Below are 20,145 nucleotides of genomic sequence, written 5' to 3'. Positions count from 1 at the left end.
GGGGGGGCCGCGAACGCACCAGGGTGTGGGAAGAAATGGGGGAGGGGGGGAGCTTGGCTGCTGCAGGGGAGGGGTGGGCGGGGGGGCTGAGTGGGGCGGGGGGCCAGGACCCCCCCTCCCCACCGCTCTCCCCTGCCGGGGCAGGAGGCAGATGCTTGGTCCTGCCGCAGCCAAGCTCCCCCCCTCCCCCTTCTTCCCACAGCGTGGCGCTTTCCAGCCCCTCCGCCCCTCCTCCTCCTCCTCCTCTCAGTGGGCAGCAGTGTGCCACTCAGAATCGGCTCGCGTGCCATCTTTGGCACGCGTGCCGTAGGTTGCCGACCCCTGACCTAGCATCTGTTCAGGAGACAAGGCTGGGTGTTTTAATGAAAGTCACACAATTAAGTCCACAGGTTAGGTAATTGTTCTGCTTGAGAAAGCTTTTGGACTTGCAATAGTAAAGGGGGGAAGCAGCAATTTGGGTTTAATTACTGAGTTGGCTTAATTATTCAAAGCCAAAATGGACAAAACATATACTGTAGAACCTCAGAGTTATGGACACCAGAGTTATGAACTGACTGGTCAACCTCATACTTAATTTGGAACCGGAGGTATGCAATCAGGTAGCAGCAGAGACAATAAATAAATAAATAAGCAAATACAGCACAGTACTGTGTTAAACGTAAACTACTAAAAAAATTAAGAGAAAGTTTAAAAAGAGATTTGACAAGGTAAGGAAACTGTTTCTGTGCTTGTTTCATTTGAATTAAGATGGTTAAAAGCATTTTTCTTTTTCACAGTACAGTTTCAAAGCTGTATTAAGTCAATGTTCAGTTGTAAACATTTGAAAGAACAACCATAACGTTTTGTTCAGAGTTACAAACATTTCAGAGTTACGAACAGCTCCATTCCTGAGATGTTCGTAACTCTGAGATTCTACTGTAATCATAAAGGCCATGGATCTCACTGACTATGACTAGAACTGACTGGGATAGCTGCTCAACAAAACAGCTGCCCAAAATGCTTGGGTCTACCACCTGGCCTCTGTGCTGCAATTGGACTGATAGCTCTCTCTACCAAGAATATGAAGGAGTGGCAAACTCTCTTTTATTGACTGCATGCTCCATCATATGCAACTGCAAAAGGCTTCTTTAGGCAGCAAGGCAAATTGGGATTTTCTTTTGTTTTTGTACGAAGCGCTATTAGTTCTGTTGTGGATTGCACCCCTAGTTCTCATCCAAAAACATTTGAAGAACCCAGGCCCAGACTACACTGAATTTTTCTGCCTGGCTTTCGTAGCCAAACCTATATATTTCTGTATTCCAGGGGTCGGCAACCTTTCAGAAGTGGTGTGCCGAGTCTTCACTTATTCACTTTAACTTAAGGTTTCACGTGCCGGTAATACATTTTAACGTTTTTAGAAGGTCTCTCTATAAGTCTATATTATATAACTAAACTATTGTTGTATGTAAAGTAAACAAGGTTTTCAAAATGTTTAAGAAGCTTAATTTAAAATTAAATTAAAATGCTGATCTTATGCAGCCGGCCCACTCAGCCCGCTGCCGGCCTGGGGTTCTGTTCACCTAGTTCGGCAGCGGGCTGAGCGGGTCTGCGGGACCCCGGCTGGCAAGGGGCCGGCAGCCGGGATCCCAGACCGGCAGTGGGCTGAGTGGGGCCGACGGCTGGGACCAAGCTTCTGCCTCCTGCCCCCGCAGGATAGAGCGGTGGGGCTGAGTGGGGCAGGGACCCCGGCAGGCAGCAGCGTGCCATTAAAAATCGGCTCGTGTGCCGTCTTTGGCACGCATGCCGCAGGTTGCCAACCCCCACTATATTCCAAGGAGGCTAGTCAATTACCAAACAATTTGAGACAAAGACAGAGATAGAAATAGGGCTTTGTTATTGTTATTAATTAGACTTTGTTAGTACCTAGGAACCCCAATTGAGGATCAGCTCCTCCTTTTGCTAGGCGCTACACAGACAAGTAACAAAGACAACAGTCATCTCCCTGGAGAGCTTATAATGTAGGCGTTGGACAGGTGATGAGACAGAAAGGATGAGACAGATGGACAAAACAGACAAACAAGATGGGGGGTTGGGAGGATGAGGTAATAATAAAACTGAACAGCAGTTATCAGAAAAGCAGATATTACAGCTCACCACTTTCCTAACCAAGGCATGGTGGGTACTGTGAAGAGGTAAAGTGTTAAGGAGGAATTTCAAAGATGATAAGGTGGTGGCTTTACAAATTTAGATGGGGAGTTTCTCCCATGCACATCAGGTGGCGTGGAAAAAGTGCAAGATATCTGAGGAAAAAATGGACAAGCAAAGTGAAGGTGGGGTCATCAAGGAGCTGGTTATGGCTCCCTGATTCTATGGGCTGATCTCTACCAGCCCTGTCCCTGATGTAAATTACAGCAGCCTGGGTTACGCTAGCTGAGAATTGGCAGAACACTGCTGTACTCTGGCCCTGACCCTTTCTGTTCCAACATGACCCTTCTGCTGGGGTGGGGAGGCTGGCTGGCATAGGAGCCAGGTACACCAGCTTTACACCAGTTGAGTTTCCTCCTGCCTAAATGGCACATAGAAGCTGGCTTGAGGGGGACAGAATCTGGCCCTAAGTGACTTCACCAAAGCTACAGACGGAGTCAGTGTTAAATGTGGGATTAGAACGCATGAGTCCCTTGTTCTCAGTGCTCTGCCTTGTTCACTAAACTCTGTTGCCTCATTTCGCTCAACTGCCTTTTCCTTGTGGTCAGAGGTCATACTGGGTGCTCAACAGAGGAGAAAGCTCAGCTGCAGACAGCTGACTAGGAGGAAGTCTGTGGCAGATTTAACATCAGTAGCCCTCCCCTCCACAGCTACAAACATACCTGGGGCACTCATAAAATCTAGAAGCCTGCCGTCATGACTTTAATGGACCCCCAAAGACCCTGAATAGCTATAGAAGGGGACACAGAATAACCTGCGCACTCTAGGAAAAATGAATAACAAGTTTTCAAGCCGGGTGACTGGCTTATATTTTCAAGCCAATTTTCACAAAAAAGGGCTAAAAACTTAGAGCTGGATTTTCAGAAGTACTGAGCACCAACAAATCACTTTGACATTGAGGGGCGCTGTGACTGCTTATTAAAATTGTGTAGTTAATATGTTTTAAAACAAAAGGTGAGATTCTCATTTTAAGGACCCCAAATCAGAGATTTAGTGTGCATATGATTATGGGTCCCAAACCCAATTCTGATCCAAATAAGTGATTCCAGTACTGTCTCCATATCTGCTACTGACATTGTCCCTGCACATTTTCTGAAGATGTTGGGCTCATTCTAGACCTTCACATGCCAAAGTAAGGATAAATGTCAGTTTCAGCACACCAAAAAGCATTGCTGAATGGAATTACATATAATCAATTGCTCCACAGGACTAAATTTTAAAAATTAATTCATTACTCAAATACAGAAGAAAATTCAACCCTGCCAGAATAAGCTGTTCTTTGTAACATTCATGGGCATTTACTAAAGGAAGACATGAATGTCTGATTTAAAGAAAAATACCAGTTGTTCTGCTGCGTAAGTGCTTTCATGCAAGTTAGAGATGCCCAAGGCTAGCTCTAACTCACACCCAAGACGTGCCTGATTTCCAGCATTTTGAAGAGAATAATACATGTAAACTAGCTTGACTAGGCCACTTCCCTCTCTGCTGGGCATCTGCAGCCTGTTTGGTTATTAGCTAGTTTTCCCCAAGAAGCATGGCAAATTCTAAGAAATACCACAGCAGTTTTAATGAGCCACACAATGTCATGTTTCCACTGAAAGTCTCAGGTGAAGGAAAGAATTAAATCTGACTATTGCTAGTGTTTCAACATTAACAACAAACAGAAAAGTTGATTCTACAGAGACTACAGAATACACAGCAGCAACCTGCCTGCACATTTCAGTGGCGCTCCAAGAATTAAATATCTGTTTATGCGACTTCTAAGGCTTCTCTCACAGTTGTACCTAAATGCTACACATATAGATTTATTTAGCATTGAACTTATTCTCAACTGATTTTCTTTCCTATCTCTCCATAATGGCAGATATTTTTCTCTTCCTCCATATCTTATTCTGCTTATCTCCTGGCATCCCATCAGAAATTGGTCATGGAAAGGTGTCACTGAAGGAATATTTTAGTAAAAAAGGTAGATCTCACATTAACTACAGAAACACACTATTTGTCTACCCATTTGTTGAATAAATGCATCAAGCAAAATGCTTCAGCTTTTAACATCAATACCTGTAGGAGGGTCGTCTGGAAAGGATCTCTCTGCGTTTCTGAGAGTCTGTGACACTGTCCACTGACTCCTGTGAATCTTCACTTTCTGCAATAGTGGAGATCTGTAAATAAGAACAGAATAAATTTACCACTGTAAGCAAGTTTAACAAGCCACTTCTACAGTTATAAATCTACCACTATAAGCAAGTTTTCACAGTATGCGAAAGACATTATCAATACAAGTACTATACAGGACTTTGACCTAGAAAATCAAAAGTAATAGTTGATCACTGGTTACTGGATGCATAGATGCCCAAAGTCAACCATCTAGCTTCAAAAATGTATTTAACAATTAAGTCACTCAAATGAGAGAATATATAATGGGCAAATTATTATAAATAATGGTTCCACCCACTTTTTTCTTTCCATAACTCCTTCTTTCTATCCTGCTTCCATCCAGTCCAAAGAACCAAAGCAAGGTAGGCAGTCAGGTCTGGAGACACAGTAACTAGAAGCAACGTGGGATTGAAAGCAGAAGGGTCTGGAGACAAAGGGAATGAGGAGTGCAGTTGTGACAGAACCAATTATAAAACTCTACAAGGATATGGAGGTCCTGCAGGAGCCTTTCCTGATTTCATGCGGTATACTTGGTGCTTAAGGCCTCCTTGGAGCCATGCTAAAGGGTTATACAACCATAGCAGACTGTGAAGTATTGGACTGTAAATATCATTCAAAATACATTTTTGCATTTCATCCTCCGTTCTGAATTCCAACATGATTTCATCATCAGTCTCTTACCTTGAATCACTAGAGCCAGAAACTAGAGCCACATACCACCTGAAAATTGTGCAGCTCCAGATTTCTAACTGGATAAAACATTAAACTCTAACTGCAATAGTCTGAGGTAGGTAGAGGCTGACAAAAGTACGGAACTGAAGCAATGCAAGGAAATAACCAAGATCATTATCAGAATGATCCAATTTTAAAGCATGAGTGTCACCTAATTTTTTTTTTAATCAATACTGGTTTAAATACCTCTATTAAAAAAATCTCAATAGTTAGCTTTTAATTTAATTTAGTTCTCATCTCTGTGGGTTCCCAATGCCCAAAAAATGATTTACCATCCTTATCTTATGTGGTCAGTAACAGCCTAAATAGTTCCTGCTTCCATGTTCAACAACACTAGATTTAAAAGGTAATTTAAAATGTTGCTCAGAGAAGGAACCACAGTAGAGATTAAGACTAAGGCTTTCTGGACTACTGAAGCCTTTCTCCAAGTCTCTAATAAATTTTGAGATTGGCTTTTCATCCTGTGAATCATGAACTGTATTGTCTTTCTTTGTTTATACAGCATCAAGCAATTATTAAGGTTTTATAAAATTAACATTCAAAACATGAATATTAAAATCACTTATCGCAGCCTGCCAGAGGTAGAAATACACATGTAAATCAGTACAAATGTTTTCCAAGAAGCAAAAACTTTTGATTCCTGAACATCAGCCACATTAGTAATTTGGCAATCTCTAAAATTCTTGTTGTTGTTCATTTAAGATACAAAAATGAGACATCTTAGAAGTCACTAAACAGACATAAAAATGGTCTAGTATGTTAACTTTGCAGCAGGTAAAAGCCAGATATAGAAATAGTATCAGCAAAAAGCATAACCTAATAGGCTTACCAACTTCTAGAGGGAAATGAAACTCAATAATGTATAGAAACAAAAAGCAGATAAACCATAAAGAAAGAGACAAAAGTAATGGGATAACAAGTACAGTACAGACTTTCCTTTCAACATATTCTAAGTTGACATGACACAGAACACATGTAAGTTCGATTAAGGTGGACTGATAAGGTTATATAGAAGGCATGAGTTAGGAGTTTGAAATCCTTTAATACATACCTGAACCGTCTGGACCTGTGGAGACTGAATAACTGATGGCTGGGCTGTCTGAATAACTCCATGAACTTGAACTGTCTGCCCATTAGGCAACTGTACTAAGGTCACCGTTGGCGCAGAAGATGTTGCATGAGCTGTCGGCATAGATACCTACAAAAGAGAGAGAGGGAATATATATTAGATTATTGCAGCATCTCATTATTTGACTACCAAGAACATTCTCAGCAGTAAAAGGATGATGCCTCCTCTCCTAGGAAGGGCTTTGGTAACCAAAAGTGTTTAAAAGGGACACCAAAAAACAAAAAACAACAACACACCCCTGTCTAGGCCCAACATTTGTCCTAATTTGTAACTTAATCTTCTGAAGAATGTCCCCCCTGGCTCTAAACATCTTGTTATAAAACCACTGCCAAGAAATGAAGGAAACACCTCTATTTTGAGGTAATGTAATCAAAACCTAATATGCGCCCTTCCCTTGCAGCAATTAAATATTGCTAGAACTGTGAATATTCCTACAGTGAATATTTCCTTCCAAACACTGAAATGGGTTACCTAGGGAGGTGGTGGAATCTCCATCCTTAGAGGTTTTTAAGGCCCGGCTTGACAAAGCCCGGCTGGAATGATTTAGTTGGTGTTGGTCCTGTCTTGAGCAGGGGTTTGGATTAGATGACCTCCTGAGGTCTCTTCCAACCCTAATATTCTATGATTCTATGATATGTTGCTGACTCACAGGCAGAAACCTATGGGAGCCAGGCTATTTTTGTTTTCAGACTAGAAAATGCAGGAGAGTATTTGCCAACTGTAAAAAGTCAAAAATTAGTTAGGGAGTCAAATTTTCAGACTTGTTAGAAAGTATAGCCACAAAGTAAATCAAATCCAGTAGCTGGCAATGTCCTTTTAAAAAAAGCCCACAGACCAACTGTTCAAATGGAGTAACAATGCATGCTTTCAATGGAAACAAATGGCTTCTAGGTAGTCATTTCAATGCTATACTGCAAGATACTCAACTAAGAGTTAATTTATTGCTACAAAGAACAATGGCTACAATTTTCAAACATGGGTGCCTAAATATGGTTTTTGAAGCTTAATTTAGAGCTTGTCTACATGGTGCAGCAATGCACACTAGATGTGCTGTGCGCTAACTGGTCCACGTAGACCCTTCTGGAGAGCATAAAAAGTTCTGTGTAGTGCTACGTTAACACGCAACTAGTGTACATTGCTGTGTCATGTAGACGAGCCCTCAAAGACCCAAGTTTGAAAATTCTACTCAATGTCACTATGTTTAATGGAGTTTTCAGGAAACTTAATAACTTTTGACTAAAAATGCAGGAAAGATTACACTTCTGTCTTCCATGAGCCTTGAATAATGTCATATAGCAGCATTAATATTTATTGTAACGCAGAAGTGAACAAATTTAGATCTTGATGAATGAATGATTTTCGAAACATTTATCTCTGAATTTCCTTAACCAACAATCCTTTATGTGGAAGCCTTGTTTGACAGAAAATCAAGGGAAATTGTACTTGGACAACCCAGTTGTCTCCCCTTTATTCTCCATATTTGGTGCCTGTTTTTTTCTCTTTATTGTGAAGATGGCTGCTGCAAAGATGCACTGCATTCTTGCACAGTGGCACTTGACCAATTTCACATGGCGCTACTCTTCTTTGGCAGTTGAGGGGCACTTGTGCCATGATGTCAGTTGGCTGGAGGAAGGGTAGTAAACAATCTGGGCGACAAGCTTCTCAGGCAGTAGGGTACAAACCTGCAGAAAAATCCTCTTTTTAATGTAATTTTTTAAGACAAATTAAGTTCCATCATCATGTGGCCTTATTAATAATGAATCCAACTGACTAAAGTAGTTCTTGCCAATGAAAGCAAAGCTAATCAACTGAAGGCTGTTCTGCAGTTGAGCTAAGCCAACATCTGATAATCATTTCGGCAGATGTTTCTGACTCATACCTTATGGAATCAGTTTACCTTATTCAAAATAGCAAGTATAACTTTTCTCTTTACTAGGGGAGCATTCCCCAGCCCTCCAAAAATGCAACAATAAAATGATAGAATCATAGAAACATAGGGCTCAAAGGGACCTCCAGAGATCATCAAGTCCAGCCCCTGCACTGAGGCAGGACCAAATAAACATAGACCATCCCTGACAAGTGTTTGTCCAAACTGTTCTTATAAACCTCTAATGATGGGAATTCACAACCTCCTTTGGAGGCCTATTCTAGTGTTAAAGTATCCTTATAGTTAGAAAGTTTTCCCTAACATCTAACCTAAATCTTCTTTGCTGCAGATTACTTCTTGTCCTACCTTCAGTGGACAGGCAGAACGATTGATCACTGTCCCCTTTATAACAGACTTAAACATATTTGAACACTGTTATCAGGACCCCCCTCAGTCTTCTTTTCTCAAGACTAAACATGCCCAGTTTTTTTAACCTTACCCAATAGGTCAGGTTTTATCATTTTTGTTGCTCTTCTCTGGGACTCTCTAATTCGTCCCCACCTTTCCTAAAGTGTGGCATCCAGAACCAGACACAGTACTCCAGCTGAGGCCTCACCAGTGCCAAGTAGAATAGGACAATTATCTGCAGTGTTTTACATATTACACCCCTGTTAATACATCCCAGAATGTAACTGCATCACATTATCAATCAATTTATGATCCACTATAATCCCCAGGTCCCTTCTAGCAGGGCTACCACCTAGACAGTTATTCCCCATTTTGTATTTGTGCATTTGATTTTTCCTTCCTAAATGAAGAACTCTGCACTTCTCTTTATTGAATTTAATTGTGTTTATTTCAGACCAATTATCTAATTTGTCTAGATCATTTTGAATTCTAATCCTGTCCTCTAAATTACTTGCAACCTTTCTGCTTGGTGTCATCCGCAAATTTTATAAGTATATGAAGTGTTATAAAGAGAGAGTAACATTTCTCTGAAAATGAGATCATGAAAGAATTACATTGATATTATTATTTATTTAGATTGTAAAAGTGATTATAGGTGCACATCCAATGCTCTGGATAGCCATAACACAAGTTAAAAGTCTTATAATAAAATAACACTTCAGTATAAAGATACAGATAGGGTAAAGCTAAGATGGTGTGAAAAAATGCAGCAACAGTATTATAACTTACTCAAAGTAACAAAAAATCTGTAAAATAGTATAGTGAATAACAATTGGGAAAGGCATTAAACACTTATTTGCAGTTACCCAATTCTTAATTATCTAGGATCCTGTTCTATATTTCTTACTCAGGCAAAACTTCCATATGGACTTTACTGGGAATTTTGCCTGAGTAACGAGTACTAAATAGAGCCCTACTATACTGCTAAATTCTCAGTGTTTCAATATTGCCAATTACATAAGACTATAATCCCAGTGAAAAGAGTTTAACACTTGTCTATTACAGGGTGTCATGTATTTTTGTAAACATGAAAGTGGTAAATGATTTCATAATCATGCCATAAGTAAGACGTCAGAAATTCACAAAATAAGGAGATGGGAGTGAGACGTCATTTTACATACTTCGGGGGGGAATGCAAATAATTTACAAAGTGAAACTGTTACACAAGGGAATGATGCCATAGGACAGATTCTGTACTCATTTACATGATGGAGTTACTCCTGGCAAACATCAATGGAACCCAGGATAGAACTGGGTTCCAGAAATTAAGACTATAATTAGGTTTGCATTATTTCTGGCCTCTACAAAGTAACTTTTTTTGAGACAATAAAGGGTCTAACAGTGCCCCAGTAAAAGGGAGACAACTCTGCAGAATTTGAGTTTCTGATAATGAGCAAACAGCATAAAACAAATGGAAGTCTGGAAGTTGCTTATAATGTTTGTTATATCCATCCCTTTTGTTAATTTATGCATTCTCTGTATTATTTAACCATATAAAACAAATCAGTTTGTTTTCTTAAGAAATACCTATACTGTCATAACAAAGTTCCTAACTAAAATAAGCAAAACCCTGTTTATACAAGTCAGTACAGAAACACGGTAATTCAAAGTTTCGAAGTATCTTTAAAGGATGGTGGGAAGGAATGCTACAAGTGAAAAGAAATAATTCAAAAGTCTATATCTGTAGTCTCGTTATAAATGGATTATACATTAAAACAGGGATCGGCAACCTTTGGCACCCTGGCGGGCCGGGCCGGTTTGTTTACCTGCCGTGTCCACAGGTTCGGCCGATCGCGGCTCCCACTGGCCGGGATTCACCGCTCCAGGCCAATGGGGGCTGCGGGAAGCGACAGCAAGCACATCCCTGCATTAAAACTACTTCAGGCCTAACACAGTCCAATATGATATTGAAGATAAACCAACAAGTGGTACTGTACAACTCTCATTACAAAATTTAAAGAAATACACATATTCCCTGTTCTAGACTCACATAAAATGGAACATTCTCTCATCCTCCTCAGAAAATAGTTTCCTTCTTAAACCTTATGCAGTTTGGGAACAACGCTGTAAAAATATTAAACCAAATCACTTTGTACCTGGGCTAATGTTGCAATCTGCGGTTGTGCCTGTACAGTCATCTGTTGGGTTTCTGCCTCTGTAACGGCTGCATCTCCACTCTGCTGGTTCTCTGCACCAGATTCCATGGTCATTTAGTTACCTACAATCACAATGATGTGTGTCATGAGTATGGGTTTGCCTCTTTCATGGCTTACATATCCATGTAATTCCATTCTTATTGGTGGAGCTGGAAGCAATGCATATAGTTACTGCAGCCCAACATTTCGTACTATAAGACCTAGTTTTCAGTTGCTTATAATTTTTCTTTTAACCATTCAGGAAGGAATTTTCTGTGCCAGGTGTCTGTCTCAGACTGAATTTTTTGTAAAGTTTCAGTAAAAATAGTTTAGCAATTTCTAATAACAAGACTTGAAGAAAATATGTTGTTTGCCCCATGTTAAAATATTCTTACAACCATTTTGTTGAGAAGTTCTACCACTTTCAGGGACTCAAAAGCTCTCAGGAGGCTCTCTCTGTTGTCAGTGGTATGCCTTTTGCCACCCCCACGAAAACCTGCCCAAATTTGGCCAAGTTATATAAACCTTCAAAAAAAACCCTGCAGTTTGCACATGCTCAGCAACTTAAGTTTGGCAGCTAAATTCTCTGAAGATTTTATATGAACTATTCACGCTCCATCCCCCACAAATCCTATCTGTGATCACATTGTGCACAGGCCATCCTCACGGAGCAACTGAGTATGTGCCATGCCAGGGACTGAGCAGGATGTTTCCTACAAATACTGTTCCTATGGATAAAATGTTACCCACAATTGTGGGTAAAATTCACCTGCCAAAGAAAATAAACATAGATAATATTGGAAGTCACTTCCAGAATGGACCAACACCAACATAAGGGATTTGGCATGATTTCCAATAATCAACCCATGATTTTTTGGAATATTTTTGGAATTACCTTTATAAAAAAGTTAGAAGGCTTTATGCTGTTTTATATACAACGTGAATTTTCCTTGGCTAAATTACGCATCCTAGACAGCTCTTAATACAATCTTATTTTGAAGCGTTAATTGAATAAGTGTGTCTCAGTAGAACATATAAAATTCTATACAATGAAGTTGCATAACTCCAAAAAGCAAGCATGTAGGGAGAGTTTACTGATGTTAAATCTGCACCAATCTGTGAAAGTCACTTTACAATCGCCTTTAAATACTCAAAATAAAATATTTAGCATGTAATAAAGAATTGCCTCAAAGTTTAGAGAAGTCTTCCAATCACACTACCTTTCAATAAGCACCTGGATATTGTACAAACCAGTCACTTCTTAATGGTGGGGGTCTAAACATTTCATTTGAAATATTATTGTAGAGAAGCTTCCATTTCAACAAGAACTGTGATTCAAAATTACTGGAATGTATATTCTTTGGGAATAGGCACTGCTTTCTTTTAAAGCGATCACTGTCTTTCACATTCATTCTGTTTATCACACTTCAGTCCTGGGTAAAATATGAAACCTTGATGGCTTAGATTAAAGATACTGTATATCAGACCAATGAAAGTAAACAGCATTAAAACAAGTATCTGTGGAATGATGATCAACAATAAGTGTGAATTCTGGACCAGTTTAGGATCTACTGAATATTTCCAGACTATTAAAGAAAAAGCTCCATAAATACTGAAAGCAGCAACAGAAGACCAATTTTGCATAAACACTTTTGTTTTCTTCAGGAAAAATACCAATGGAAAGATACAGGCGCCAACTATCTCAATCATGTTCCATGGGAACAGAGCAAGGCACTGTGCATAAACCAAAACGTGGTCATTCCAATACAAAAAAAATATTCCCTCAAATCAGCAACTGAGTTTTAGTGCTATCAAGTACCACATATGGAGTTCCAACATCAGTTCGGAAACGCTTAGAAAAGTCCCTGGTTACGATGGAATGAAGCTGTAATAAGTATCACTAATTCAGCTTGCAGGGGCCACACCGTTGTACATAAACAGAATAAAGTTTTCATCTATTAGTATACGCAGGAAGCCTGCCAATGAAGATCAGAACAATTTAAGACTGGTGCATTGCATCCAATGGTGGGTATGAGGGAACAATATTAGGAAGGTAAGATGAGATTTGGATAGGTCTTTGTGTGTCTGACCTCTAAAAGGTGTGATCTTCGGGTTGCTAATTGGTCAGGAGAGAGCAGACTGGAGATACTATGGCCATTTGGTTGGCAGATGATGCAGATATTAGTATTTCAATTGTGGGATGTGTAGTAGGTGGTTGATCTTGTCTTAGTTGGAAAATGTAAAGCTTGCTTGCCTAAGAATATCTTCTGAATGGAGTTTGAGCATAGATAGGATAATGGGGTTGAGATATGGTTGTTTGAGACAATTTAACTCATCATTTTTATATATTCTATAGTTTGTTGTTTTGTTCTATAGTTCAAAGTTATTACATTTTGTTTAAAGATAAAACCTTAACTTTAAACTTCCTTCCTTTGTAGTGCTTAATTTTGTGGACTCCAGTGTTTATCTATCTTTAACGTTAAAGATTTATTTACAGCCTTAACTCTAACCTTTAATTACGTTTTTTGCCTGGAAATCTCTTTAAGTTATTAAACAGATATTAAGAATTGCTGTGTAACAATCTGACGTACATAATTAACTTCTAAACTAGGAACATATTTGTAGTGTGAACCTTCACGGGACTCCATGCAATAGTTAGTCCATGATCCAGAGCTGTCCTAAACCTCTCAACCCAAGCTGTTCAGGTGAGGACTTCAGGAAGTCAGCAAAGATTTTAGTCTGCAAGCCACAATGAAATATCTATAGCACACAGAAGTGTCATTCTGGATATTATAATGTCTTCTTTAGACCATGAAGACTTCCTAGTCTTCCTTAGGTCATCAGACCTTTCCACAGCATTAAAAGTTCACTGTAAAATGTATATAGTTTACATACATGCTATTCATGGCTTTTCCATTGACTTAATATTTGTGAAACCCTGTGTATGTGTTCCAGTCTTTTTTTGGTATGTACAGTAAAGCAGTGCTGTGTCAAAGAAGGGAAGACACATTCTTGCTGTCTGACAAACCTTAGCAATGTGTTAATCCAGACTTCTCTAGAGATAAAATCTGCTAGATTTTTAAAAACTTATTTGCTATATCACAAATCTTTTTCATGTTCCATTTAATTTTCCCAAAAAAGTAACTTCAAAAAAACAGCCCTATGAACTATTGCTACTTATTAGTTGTATTACCATAGCAATCAAAGACATCATAAATGAAACAAACTGCAAGTTTGCACTCCACTGCACTGTTCATTAAGGTGCAAAAATGCATGAGACTTTTGAAACAGTAATGGTCGGTCTATTTAAATTAAACTCTATTGGTATTGTTCCTCTAAGTTCTCTTGTCCACAGAGTCTACATGCAAAAACAGAGACAGAATAGACATCTGTAAAAGAATTTGGGTGAGTGTACATATAACATTTTTGTCATAACCTTACAAAGCGTGTATGATCATTTCAGGTTCAAAATTCAACTATAAACCAGAAATTAATGGAATCAAGTAAGGCAGATACGGACATTGTTGAGAAGCTAAATGATTTCTTTACAATAGTCTTCAACAAAGAGGATGTTATTCCTCCCCCAGATCCACTCCTTTCTGGTAATAAAGATCACATACTACCAGAGACTAAGGTGACAAAAGAAGAGTTGCTGGAACAAATAGATCACTTAAAAAGCAGTCACTAGGCCCAGATCACATATATCCCAAGAGTTCTGGAAAAGTCTTGAGTGTCTGAACTGCTCGCAAAAACACGTAAGCTCTCATTAAAAAAAGCTACCATCACAGAGAATTGGAGGGTAGCAAATCTTATACCTATATCTAAAGAAAAAAAAAAAGATATTGGGTTGATCCAGGGAATTACAGACCAGTAAACTTAACAAATGTGCCCCTCAGTATCCACCTGTCTCCCTCCTATACCTCACATTCCCCTGTTCCTCTCAGTCTATTCCTATCCCACATATTCTCCTAAGTGCGTCATTCTCCTTCTTGAACATCACATTCCACTCCCTCTCTGCCTCTCCCTGCATCTCCACACTCCCCTACAGCTCTCACTTTCCACTGAACCGTCACAAAAATCAATTGCTGCCACACTCTGGGGATCTGACTTTTTCTCAACCTGACTTAGATGCCCTACTGGCAGCCAGAAAAGATTTGATTTTATGTTTTCTTGTTTTCTACATTAGAAATTGAAGTCTTGTCTCTCCTGGAATACTGTATGGATGACTGGAGAATTAGTATGATCTTGACATCTCATACAAAGGAACTGAACCCTGATTAATTGAAATGGGAAGTGTTTAAAACTCAGACTGTTTAAAACTCTTAGCTGCTATTCAGTTATCACACTTCGGAGAAAATTTCTCGTTAAAGATTTAACATCCTGCCCCTTCAAGAAAGGGGTGAACAAGCTATCCCTACATATTTCTGAGTCTTCCAGTAAGGTCTCCAACAAAAAAAGGAACATCCCTTGATACATTCCTGATATTTTTTAAGGAAATCATCAAGTAGAAAACCTTTCAGGTCTTCTTCATACATCAAAAATAAGAATAAGAAAAAAAAAAAAGATGTAACTCCCTCCCTACCCATTTCGTACGTCACCTTAAAGAAACTGATACTTAAGACATCTGAAAGCCAAAGTATATTTAACAGAATAAATGTAATTACTATTTCAAGAAACACTGTGTCTTTACATAGATACATAGATCCAGTTTTTGAATCTGTAACAAACTGCCTGGATTCCATTTTGACCCCTTCTATGTCACTTGTGTGAAAACATTATTGGCAGTCTTTGGCATTAGATCAGTTCAAGGATGTTCAGGTAGGAAATAATCTAGCATTATAGTACCTTTGTACTACAGTATCTAAACAAATTTCATGCAGCTCCAATTAATAATTTCACTACTTCATTTTGGCTATCTAAATGACAAACTACCAGTAAAAATTATTGGGGCTACAATTATTTTTATCCTCAATTAAAATCTCACAGCAAAGGATGCCAGTGTCTGAAATCGTCGTAAGTACAAAATGTAACATCAGAGCTGTGGAACACACAAGTCAGGAAATGCCTGTGTAGTTTTTGGCACACACTAACTGCAATACAATAAAATTTTCCTTTAACAGGAAGAATGAGAAAGAGAAAATATACACATAAGATGTCTGAGTGAATGTTGCCTAGCATTCTTAACTACTGGAATTTCCTAATTTGAACGCTTAACAGTACAACCAGAATGTTACACTAGTATCTAGGATTTTTTTAATTTAAATTGTTTTAAGTAAAAGAGAACATGGTGGTGATCTAATTACAGAGTTTATTTCCTGCTGCACACTTTCCATGAAATACAAGTGTGCACTTATGTTCTGGTCCTGCAAGCACGTACATGCATAATTTAACTCATATGAGTCATCCCATTGCCAGACATTTGCAGAATCAGGGCCTGAACTAGTAATGCACATGTACGCTCCTCTTTGATAAACTAAAATTATTCTTTTTGAATGAACAAAATCACTAGTTTGACATTTGAAACTTGATATGGACATTTTTGTGTATTCTGCCAAAAAAGTGAATGTTTAGAATATTTTTAAATGGGCGTTTTCCCTCACCTTTGCTGAACTTATAGCTGAAAGAGTTTTTCTAAAACTTTTTTTTTTTTAAAGTATTTATACAGACTTGAAGCATGGAATATTCTAGTCCAAAATGTGAATGTTTTGGGAGGCCATGAGCATGTGAAATTCAGGCAAGTGATGGGGGGAACAGAAAGATGTGTGTGATTTTACAAAATTTCAGATTTTTTTTTTAAATTTTAGAAATCCAGGTCTTACCTATCTGCGGCTGGGAGTATGCCTCCTAAGCCAGGCAGACACACACATGCTGGCTCTGCTCAAGGTAGAGCTCTAAAAATAGCAGTGTGGATGTCCTGGCATGGGCAGTGGCTTGGATTAGCTGCCAAAATCCAAGCCCACTCAGCTCCTTAGGTCCAAGCTCAGGTGGCTAGCCGGAGCCTCCGACCATGCCGCAATATCCACACTATTTTTAGCCCACTAGTTTGAGCAGAACCAGTGCAAGTCTGTCTATGCAGGCTGTAGAAATACCCTAGAGACCTAGCTAAAGTATGACCAATGATTTCAGTGGGTTTTGGATTAGACCCTAAATGAGAGGGCTAGATATTTTTATTCAACTCTCTTCCTTTTTTAAAAAAAATAACAGCAAGTTTTGTGACCCAGGAACCTCTTGGTGCCAACTGGCAGAAAGAGTGCATGAAGTTTTACAGGCATCCCCTGGGTCGGATATTAGCATAAATCACTAAAGAGTGGCACATGTGAGGTCTCTAAAGAGAGCCAGCAGCCCCATGGTTGTCATAATCACTGCAAAATGTATTACAGATAGTATTTAAGGAGTTGTGTGTCTCTACTGAAAATGATGTTCTTAAGGCAGCTAACTAGGAGGTGATATGTCTCAGGCAGATTCCTTTCAAGCAGGAGGTGTGTCTCACACTGTGTATCTATTTGCACACTGAGCCAAATGTTAATCAAGAGACTGCAAAATCCTCAAGAGATAAACAGCAGGATCCTGTTTATGAGTAAAGACAATGGATTGTTGGGGTATAATGCTGGCTATAAAAATGCTGGAAGGACTTTGGGTGAACATTGCTCTGTAAGATATGAAAGTATCTAGATAAGTAAGTGTAGGTGGTAGAATGTTTGTTATGATTTTATTTTATATGTAACCATTTGTTTCCAATATTTCTACTTGCTATTATGTGAATCTCTCTGCTTTTTAAAATAAACTTAGACATGTCAATAGTGAAAACAAGAATAAGTGCTGTGTGTTAAGTGGAGTGGTGATCTGAAGTGAAATCGGTAAGCTGGGGTATACTATTTCTTTAGAGGCAACAAATCTGTGAATACTGCGAATGTTCAATGGACCAGGGGCTGGATGCTCCAGAGACACGATCGGAGGGCTCCGGGGGTGCCTATCACTAGCTTCAGTGGCTACTGCCAGTCAAGGTCTGCATGGGCCTAGAGGGGAGTGCTTGTGTTGCCTGAGGAGTCAGGGAGCTGACCCAAGGCAGGTACAGACGAGGCTTCCTCATGCTAAGGGCAGGTGACAGCGAGGTGCATCACAGTATTTAACTCAAATACCCGATTTCTAACTGTTTAAGATTCTATACCCTGTCCCTTCAACTAAGAGCTGAAAAAGCTCTTATTCCAGTTCTCTGGATCCTCCAAAGAGGCTATCAGCAGAAAAAATGACGACCAAACTTAATATTTGAGGTGGATCTTTAAAAAAGCCACCACGAAAAAGATTCATCCTACCATCCAAAACATTACCTAACAGAAACAGAACAAGGCACAACCCCTACTCCCTTTTAAAAAGTTATTTTAGAAGTCATCTTTAATTCATGAATATGATTTACTGCTTCCAGCTGGATGCACACAGAAAGGATAGTAAAAGAATAATTAGTTTGTTTGCTTTTATTTGAAATTTTGATATATGTTCCAGGATATGAAATACAGTCAGAATATTACTAGTAAATACCTTTGATAAGTATGCAGACAAAAAGAATAAAAACAAAAACAAAACAACCTCCTCCCCAAACACCTCCACGCGCTGCAACTATACAAGCAATAAAGATTCTGAAGGTGAAATTTTGCCCTAGAAAGTATGTGACCAACTCCCATGGACTTCAATAAGCATACCGCACACATTATTAAGTACAAATCTTACGTGGTCTGTTCACTTCTGTATTCCAATTGTGTTTCACTGCAGCTTGGTATCTTTCCTTTTTATTTATTTACTTTTATTTTTTTTTTAAAGTACCTTATTTTTAACCCCACTGAGTTTTTTGTGGTTCTCTTTAATAGTACACACAAAATTTTCCTCTGACAAAAATGAAATGTCAATCACACCTTTTAACTTCGTGCTGATATCAAAGATCAAAATAATGAAGCTACTATAATTCAGAAAGTTGCACTCTTGCTCACTGTAGCAGCACGATAGCCCACTAAAATGATCACTATACTAGACTTGGCCATGTGACTTAAATACCAAAGTTTTTAACTCCATGTAAAGAGTAGGTGTCAGGTTATTTTTTGATGGCAGAATCTGTCCTACTGTATGCTAAGACACCTACCTCTTCTACAAAACAAGTTCTTGACAGGTAGTGTAGGCCTGGTGAACTAGCAGTCATGCTCAGCAATATTCTGTTCGCTAATGGGTTTAATTTCTGGTCCTAGTCAATCATTCCTTTTATCTTTGGCCAGAATCATGCTGGGTATAGAACTGAGGACTGGAGAACGAAAAGGACACATGAGAGTTTACATTTCTTGACAACTTACCTTGAAGTCATAAATTGAACCCTTGTACAACTGTCACTTGAGTCCAGCATTAAACTACAAACCAGTTTCCATTTTGATTGGCAGTTAAAAAACATAGCTACTATCACATCAGTATTAAGACATATGGCAATTGGTTTATGATCTCAAATGGGGGCCCCTATACCGCTGCTCTCAAATACTGCAGCTCCCTAATGTAAGGGGGTACAACACAGTGATTCTCTTCTCTTTTGCTATTTAATAGCATGAGAAATGTTTTGGGGAATCTCCTTTAGTGATAGAAGGTTCGGAACGTTAGCATCTGATATCCTTTGGCTGAAAGAGCTAGGCAGCTCAGAATAACAGAAAGAAGAGCTAATTCTGAAAGCAGACCCCTTGAGAGGAAGTGAGAGAGCGAAGCAAACAGAATGCAGGGTAATGTCTGTGTGAACAATAAGAAAAATGACAGAGATAGGAAATGAAGATGCCAAGAGAAGCAAAGGCAGATTAAGCGCCACTTGAAGAAGCAAACATGCACCCGTTTCTCACTGTGTGGAGTTTATCAGGATTTGGAATTGATGGCAGACCTATCATTTTCATTTAAATAGAACATTTATTTTTTTCCCCAAGTATATTCTAATCTCTGAAGACCCCATCCAGTTAGACCTAGAATAACCGCTTCAGGAAAAAGTGAGATGAACGGATTTAAGGATCTTGATCAATGTGCCACATTGGCTTCATACATACCAGTTCACTGGGTGAGGATCAGTGCATACAGAACTGATCCACCAGCCGCAGAGGCTACGGTAGTCCTGAACCTCTGTGGCCTGGTGTTGGTGGTGGGTTCCCCCTTTACGGGGAAGTTTGCACATATCTCAGTCACTTAGGCTGCATGCTGAGTGTATGATTTTCTATAAGGCAATAACTAGTTACTGCCGAGAAGTGGGTAGTGAAGGGTATATTAGTAATACAGGGAAACTTGGTTTAAACAACTAGTTAGGGGAGCAAAGACTGGTTGCTCAACAGAGGAGGTCTCCTAAGAAAGGTGAAGTAGAATTGTACTCATATTTGGGGGATACTTTGCAGCTGGTTTAAGATATCAGGCTGTCTAATAAGGATAGTCTCTTGTGCAGACTTTGTTTTCTCTCTGCAGTGCAGAGA

At 39.2% G+C, this 20,145-nt stretch overlaps 1 protein-coding gene across 2 annotated transcripts in view; it reads right to left on the bottom strand.

Moving 5' to 3' along the window:
- CREB1 (cAMP responsive element binding protein 1) overlaps positions 1 to 20,145 on the bottom strand; it is a 47,943-nt gene that overhangs the window by 16,181 nt on the left and 11,617 nt on the right. The window contains exons 2-4 of one of the 2 annotated variants that reach the window (XM_024200963.3): positions 10,634 to 10,755; positions 6,125 to 6,271; positions 4,246 to 4,346 (exon numbers count right to left, since the gene is read on the bottom strand). In XM_024200963.3, coding sequence (XP_024056731.1) covers positions 4,246 to 4,346; positions 6,125 to 6,271; positions 10,634 to 10,747 — 362 coding nt within the window. In that variant the 5' untranslated portion in view covers positions 10,748 to 10,755. Of the gene's footprint in view, positions 1 to 4,245; positions 4,347 to 6,124; positions 6,272 to 10,633; positions 10,756 to 20,145 lie in introns of those variants that run through there. The other variant, XM_024200964.3, reaches the window with a different exon arrangement.

This window comes from Terrapene carolina, unplaced genomic scaffold, assembly GCF_002925995.2.
Source record: "Terrapene carolina triunguis isolate 2854851 unplaced genomic scaffold, T_m_triunguis-2.0 Scaffold62, whole genome shotgun sequence".
Taxonomy (NCBI): domain Eukaryota; kingdom Metazoa; phylum Chordata; order Testudines; family Emydidae; genus Terrapene; species Terrapene triunguis.
Note: the sequence above shows the minus strand (reverse complement) of the source record. Positions and strands in the feature narration are given on the sequence as shown.